Source organism: Otolemur garnettii, unplaced genomic scaffold, assembly GCF_000181295.1.
Source record: "Otolemur garnettii isolate 467f Iridium unplaced genomic scaffold, OtoGar3 scaffold00018, whole genome shotgun sequence".
Taxonomy (NCBI): domain Eukaryota; kingdom Metazoa; phylum Chordata; class Mammalia; order Primates; family Galagidae; genus Otolemur; species Otolemur garnettii.
In genome coordinates this window covers 5,949,462-5,957,083 of record NW_003852413.1, presented here as the reverse complement: position 1 = coordinate 5,957,083, position 7,622 = coordinate 5,949,462, and the positions used below count along the sequence as shown (strand labels likewise).

Below are 7,622 nucleotides of genomic sequence, written 5' to 3'. Positions count from 1 at the left end.
AAAAAAAAAAAAAAAAAAAAAAAAGATAGCTTTACTATCTTTTTTACTTATCTCTAATGTATTACAGAAAGAAAATTTTAAGATAATCATAAAAACATTAGTTTTAAATAATTTCTTGTTTTATCTTAAGGCAATGCTATCTAAAAAAGTAGTCACTAGCTATATGTGACTGCCTACTTTTATTTAAATTAATTATAATTAAATAAGTTTCAGTTCCCCAGTTGACTAGGAACATGTCAAATGCTCAATAGCTACAGAAATAGATATGTCTTTTTTTGTTTAGACAAAGTCTCACTATGTCGCCCTCAATAGAGTGCTGTGATGTCACAGCTCACAGCAACTTCAAACTCCTGGGCTTAAGTGATTCTCTTGCCTTAGCCTCTCAAAGCTGCTGGGACTATAGGTGCCCGGCTATTTTTGTTGTTGTTGTAGTTGTCATTGTTGTTTAGCAGGCCCAGGCCAGGTTCGAACCTGCCAGCCCTGGTGTATGTGGCTGGCACTCTAACCACTGAGCTATGGGCATGAAGCCTTCCTTTTTTTTATCGCCCTCAGTAGAGTACCATGGCATCACACAGCTCACAGCAACCTCCAACTCCTGGGCTTAGGCAATTCTCTTGCCTCAGCATCCCGAGTAGCTGGGACTACAGGCGCCTGCCACAGCGCCCAGCTATTTTTTGTTGCAGTTTGGCCAGGACTGGGTTTGAACCTACCACCCTCGGTATGTGGGGCCGGCGTCCTACTCACTGAGACACAGGCGCCACTTGGTAGTTTCTTATCAAAATGTAATGTCACATATCAAAAATATATAATGTTTTCTTTCCTTCTTTCTTTTTTTTTTTTAATGGAGACAGAGTCTCACTTTATGACCCTCAGTAGAGTACTGTGGAATCATAGCTCACAGCAACCTCCACCAATCCCTGGGTCCTTGGGTTTAAGTGATTCTCTAGCCTCAGCCTCCCAAGTAGCTGCAATTACAGGCACCTGCCAGAACACCCAGCAATTTTTGGTAGAGACGGGGTCCACTCTGGCTCATGCTGGTTCCGAACCTCTGAGCTCAGGGCAATCTACCCACCTCGGCCTAAAAATATATAATGTGAATAACGAAATCCTTTAACCATTAACTCCATCTGAAATACATATCCCTGTTAATAACAACAGAAAATGATGGAGACATATTAAAAAAAAAAAAAGGCTAAAATACCTATCCCAAGACAATAACTTAAAATGGAAGAAAGAAGATATAAAAAAAAATAAAACTGAAGTGTTGTGTCAAAGCTAAATATTAAGAATTTGAGAGCTGAGAGTGATGGCTTATGCATGTAATCCCAGCACTTTGGCAGGCGAATGCAGTAGGATTACTTGGCCTGGCATACTGATGGGTGCCTGTAGTCCCAGCTATTTGAGGCAAGAGGATTGTTTGAGCCCAAGAGTTTGAGGTTGCTGTGAGCTAGGCTAAGGCCATGGCACTGTAGTCCAGGCAATAGAAACTCTGTTGCAAACAGACAAACAAAAACTAACCAAACAGGGAATACTAAGTTATATTAAATAGTGACTATGGAAACTTGAAAAGCAGAGTAAGATAGCTGTCACTTCTGTGCTCCATAAAATGTGTAAGCACATACATGAACCATAAGAAAATGTGAAATACCTTCGAATAGTTTAAGACTTAAAGTTTTTTTCTATATTTAAAAATGATATTATCATATAAGCTCTAATTTCTGAACAAAATCTCATACTAAATCTTCGAAACATCTCATAAATGCTGAAAAATTCACTTACGCCCACCAGGCCACCACTTAATGGAAGTCACAGTAGGACTGTTGAGAATGAATTCTTGGGTTTCAGGGTCATATGTGGCTGTGGTTTCCAAGCCTCGAAGATGAGTTCCTTAGGAAATAAAGTACATTTATTTCAGATGAAATATTCGGGAAAAAAAGACACAGGGTGAAATTTGCTGCCCTATCCTTTAAGCTCTAGTGTCTCAGAGAAAAACAAAATCTAACAACAAAACAGTTGTAGATGAGCCACAAATGGCTGATAACCAAGATACTTAATCTCCTATGCTATCAGTTTCCATTAAGCTGAAAATATAAGTGTCAAGCATGTCCTCCCTCTAACTTGATTCAGAGGATTTGTGAAATTTATTTAGATCAACCAAAAGAAAATGTAAAAGTGGCTTAGAATCATTTTTTATACTATCATAATAAATGAATTTAACGGAGAGGTTATCTACTATCCTTTTAAGCCCATCTCTAAGTTGCAAGTATGCCAATTTCAACTCATACATACTGGGTTTACTTACTATACCAATTCAACATTCTAGAATTCGGTACTACTTAGAATAAGATAACATGATAGGAAGATGCTCCAGTTAAGAGTTCTTATAAATTGGTAATTTAGTGCAGAATGATGGCTAGACTGGAAAACTAGAGCTTAAAACGTCTATTATGGGGGGAAAGACCTGGAAAAATGTTTCTTTTAAATTCCTACAGGTCCAGAGATAAGGTCTGAGTTCATCCTGTAGCACTGATTTTCAACCAGTGAGCCACAGAAAATTTTAAAGATCATTAATTAAATTATTTTTGAGTGTTCAAAGCACAGTAAGTAGATTCTTTTTTTACTCTTTTCTGATCAACATAATTTAAGTGTGCTGTGGAAGTTTAATATAGATTCGAGTGTGCCGTAAGACAAAAAAGGTTGAAAAACACTGTCCTATAGACTTCCATTGCCAGGCCTTCACTTAGTCCTAGCTGGTTCATTAGTGTGATGAGGAGGTTCCAGTTACAAATATTTACTGGAGATGGATGGGACTTGTGTCTTAAATTCTAGCACCAATATACCAAAGACTTTTGAAAAGAGTCATAGAAAACTGTAGGTGTCACTCTCTGTAATAATACCGAAGCACATGCTACGAACCTTTTACTTCATTGCTTTGGTAACGAGCACTAACTTCACTGAAAAAATCACACTTTGAAACATCAGAAACTTCCAGGTTGAGTAACAGAAACGGCCAACTTATGTATGATGGACAACCTAGACACACAGACTCCTTTATTCAAAGCAGCAGTTTTTACAGGAAAGAAGGTAACATATTAAACAGAATAGATAAGAACAAAATGTTTTCAAAAGCACAATCAACCAAACAGGATTCCACTTTGCGCCTTGTGAAAATACTGTAAAATGTTACTCAGCACCACCCAAGAGAAGGCAGCAGCACAGACATAAGGAGCAAGCAGCAAATATACATTAAGCCAGTTTTTCTGAAACCTCAGCGCAAAGAAAGATAAGCCAGATGCAAATGAATGGCAAACACAGACAGCAATGCAGAACACGTGATATAGGAACAGCTACCATCTCCTGCCCCATCCAGGGTCACAAAGAAAGGCAGATGGGGGGTGGTAAGATAATGAAAGGTGGTGGAAACAGAAAGCAACAGCACCGTCTCCAAGTATTGCTTACCTTAATTTTTCTAACCTCTGGCGCCAAGCTACGTTCAGAACTTTACTGGATTTACTGATCAAGGTACAGTAACTTCAAGGCACAAAATGTTGCACACTTTGGTTATGATGAGCTGCTCATTTCCCTTGAGCAAGTCAAAGAGTACACATATGATTTTCTTTTTTGTAAGAGACAGAGTCTCACTTTATTGCCCTTGGTAGAGTGCCATAGCATCACAGCTCACAGCAATGTCCAACTCCTAGGCTTAGGTGATTCTCTTGCTTCCGCCTTCCAAGTAGCTGGGACTACAGGCACCTGCCACAATGCCTGGCTATTTTTTCTTGCAGTTTGGCCGGGGCCCGAGTTCGAACTTACCACCCTCGGTATATGGGTCTGGCGCCCTATCCATTGAGCCACAGGCGCTGCCCAGTACACGTAGGATTAATTTGTATTTCTTCTGGTATTTGTAAAAGTTCCTTAAGGTATCAATGGTGAAGGTAATCAGTAATTAAGAAAAAAACATAATCTTCAGATACTGTATGTACTCTAGTCTATATAACTTCAGTAAAACTAAAAGACCACTTGGTAAATAAGGCCTGATTTGCAATTCTTGACATTCTGAAAGGGAACTATGAAAAAAACAATCAGCAAATCACTACCATAACATCACCTTGAATTTCCACTGACCAAAGCAATGTCTAAACCAAAACCTGGACTCTTCAGAAAGAGTTCATTTAGATCACAGAGACTTAGCGCCTGTGGCTCAAGCGGCTAAGGCTCCAGCCACATACACCTGAGCTGGCGGGTTTGAATCCAGCCTGGGCCCACCAAACAACAACAGCTACAACCAAAAAACAGCCGGGCATTGTGGTGGACACCTTTAGTCACAGCTACTTGGGAGGCGGAGGCAGGAGAATAGCTTGAGCCCAAGAGTTGGAGGTTGCTATGAGTTGTGATGCCACATAACTCTACCCAGGGCGACAGCTTTAGGCTTTGTCTCAAAAATATATATATATATAAATGTAATAAGTAAACAAATAAAATAAATAGATCACAGAAGGTGATGAGCCATTGCTAGCATGTGCTGGGCACTTCACACATGCTAAGCTCACATAGACCCACCCAGCCCAGAAGGTAGACTGAATACACCATACCATGACCCATCTCTGTCTGGGCATAAGTGCCAATGATCTCCAAGTTCCAGGCGGGCATGAAGAAGCGCTCTTGCTGCTCCTGAGTTGCCTGGTGAAGCAAGGTAGGCAGGAACATGCCCAAGTGGAGATCCAGGGGCTCAGGCCGCCCTCGGTGAACAAAGCTTCGAATACCAAGGATGGGCATTTGAGAGAAGAGTCATCAGGTGTGAGAGAATCAGCAATTTAAATAGACAGAGCAAGAGGAGAAAAAAAAAACCTTTTGTGAGTATGAATTAGTTGAGTGCACTTTATCATGGAGAGGAGCACTGCCTTTTTCTGTATTATTACTTTAGAACTCTTGACAATTTCTGTTTTTCCTCAGTTGGCAAGGAATGTGGCAAGGACTGGCTACTGACCCAAAGCCTGTGCAGTATAAAACCATGTATGCAAGGCAGAGGTTTCCAGCCTAGCAATTACAACAAAGACAATAAAAAATTTGGAAAGGTTATGCAGAATGGAGAATTTAATTCATACAAGGATTTCCTCTAATAAGGTAAGACATGAGAACAAAGTAATTCTCTCAAAGTGAAAAAATATGAGCCCCCAGACTAAAGCTTTTCCTAGATGCAATTTCAATAATGCTTCTAGGTTACGATATCTTGTTTTATTCACAAAATATCCAGCATAGGTCCACCATTCCTCATAAAACTCCAATCATTTCATTCCGATTCATCATGTCAAATATTCAGTCATGCTCTCTTTACTAAGACAATTTAATACAAAAATTGACAGTGCTCTTCGTCTCAATAATTTATTTCAGAAATTAAAAATGCAATTTTTAGTGAAGACCATAACGATTACAAGTTACAGATCCATGCATAACAAGCTCATCAACGATACACTGGCTTTTAGTTATTTTTAAATCCACCTTCTGGGGTTATTTTTTTCCATTTACAATCTGTAGTTGTCTTAAACTTCTGTGTGGATTTATTTCCAAGGACAGGAAATCGTTTTTTTTTTTTTTTTTGTAGAAACAGAGTCTCACTTTATCGTCCTCAGTAGAGTGCCCAGGTATCACACAGCTCACAGCAACCTCCAACTCCTGGACTTAGGCTACTCTCCTGCCTCAGCCTCCCGAGCAGCTTGGACTACACGTGCCTGCCACAACCCCTGGCTATTTTTTTTGTTGTTGCAATTTGGCTGGGGTGGGATTGAACCTGCCACCCTTGGTATATGGGGCCGGCGCCGTACCCACTGAGCCACAGGCACCCCTAGTTTTATTTTTTTATTTTTCCGTATTATTAGCATTCTGTTTAACTTACAGCTCCAAATCAAGCAACTCTGCTTAGTTGTCTTAGAAATGAGCCTAAACAATGTTTCAGTTTTAAATTTCTTCAACAGTTTGTTCCATGTAAGACATTACTTCTGTTCACAGGCTGTGCTTCCAGCTAACCAATCACATAGAAATCAAAGAATATGTGACTCAATCTCTCATTTTACAGAGAAGAAATTAAGACTCAAATGGATTAAGTGCCTTGGTTCAGGTAAAAGAAAAAATTGCAAAACAAGGACAAGAACCTTGACACCTAATCCTGTCTTCTAGTTGAGGAAATGATTGTTTAAGTGCTGTGCGGGCTAAGGACTATGATGAGGACACTAAAAAGAAAGGCCAAAAAGCTAGAGCTGTCCATGAAAGCATCAAAAGGGAAAATCATGACAGATGTTCCCACAGATGGAAACTGGGGTACTATTTTTGTCACTTTCTATGACTTAATGATCATTTCAGAATAAAAAACTAGTTGGTGCAGTAGCTCACGCCTATAATCCTAGAACTCTGGAAGGCCAAGGCAGGTGGATTGCCTGAGTTCAGGAGTTCGAGACCACCCCGAGCAAGAGCAAGATGCCTGTTTCTAAAAACAGCCAGGAGTTGCAGCAGGTGCCTGTAGTCCCAGCTACTCAGGAGACTGAGGCAGGAGCATCCCTTGAACTCACAAGTTTGAGGCTGCTGAGATATGACGCCATGACACTCTACCAAGGTCGACAAAGTAAGACTGTCTCAAAAAGAAAATAAATAAAAATAAACAATGGCTTGGTGCCTGTAGCTCAGCGGCTAGGGTGCCAGCTACATACACTGGAGTGGGTGGGTTTAAATCCAGCCTGGGCCTGTCAAACAATGACAACTACAACCAAAAAATAGCCGGGCATTGTGGCAGGTGCCTGTGGTTCCAGCTACCTAGGAGACTGAGGCAAGAGAACTGCTTAAGCCCAAGAGTTTGAGGTTGCTGTGAGCTGTGATAACATAACACTCTACACAGGGCGACATAGTGAGACTCTGTCTCAAAATAAAATAAAATTAAGTTAAAATTAAAAACTTTAAAAAAACAAACTACAAGCTCCAAGACAAATACATACATGGGATGATAGTGTCCTTCATTCGCAAATAAGAATGTCAACTGTGTGGCTGGCACCTGTGGCTCAAAGGAGTAGGGCGCCAGCCCCATATATCAGAGGTGGTGGTTTCAGACCTGGCCCCAGCCAAAAATTGCAAACAAACAAAAGAAAAAGGGCAGCACCTGTGGCTCAGTGAGTAGCGTGCCAGCCCCATATACCAAGGGTGATGGGTTCAAACCCAGCCCTGGCCAAACGGCAACAAGAAAATAACTGGGCGTCCTGGCAGATGCCTGTAGTCCCAGCTACTCGGGAGGCTGAGGCAAGAGAATCACCTAAGCCCAAGAGCTGGAGGTTGCTGTGAGCTCTGATGCCAAAGCATACTACCGAGGGTGACAAAGTAAGACTCTGTTTCTAAAAAAAAAAATAAAGAAGAGTGTTAACTGTGGGTGGCGCCTGTGGTTCAGTGGGTAGGGTACCGTCCCCATATACCAAGAGTGGCAGGTTCAAACACAGCCCCAGCCAAACTGCAACAAAAAATAGCTTGGACATTGTGAAAGGCACCTGTAGTCCCAGCTACTCGGGAGGCTGAGGCAGGAGAATTTCCTAAGCCTAGGAGCTGGAGGTTGCTATGAGCTCTGACACCACACTACTCTATCCAGC

General features: G+C 41.1%; 1 protein-coding gene across 3 annotated transcripts in view; it reads right to left on the bottom strand.

The window, feature by feature from the left end:
- The window catches only part of ACOX1 (acyl-CoA oxidase 1), a 36,002-nt gene that overhangs the window by 11,197 nt on the left and 17,183 nt on the right, over positions 1-7,622 (bottom strand). For 2 of the 3 annotated variants that reach the window (XM_003786117.3, XM_003786118.3), the window contains 2 exons: positions 4,593-4,753; positions 1,780-1,887 (listed from right to left, as the gene is read on the bottom strand). In XM_003786117.3, coding sequence (XP_003786165.1) covers positions 1,780-1,887; positions 4,593-4,753 — 269 coding nt within the window. The remainder of the gene's footprint in view (positions 1-1,779; positions 1,888-4,592; positions 4,754-7,622) is intronic. The other variant, XM_012803111.2, reaches the window with a different exon arrangement.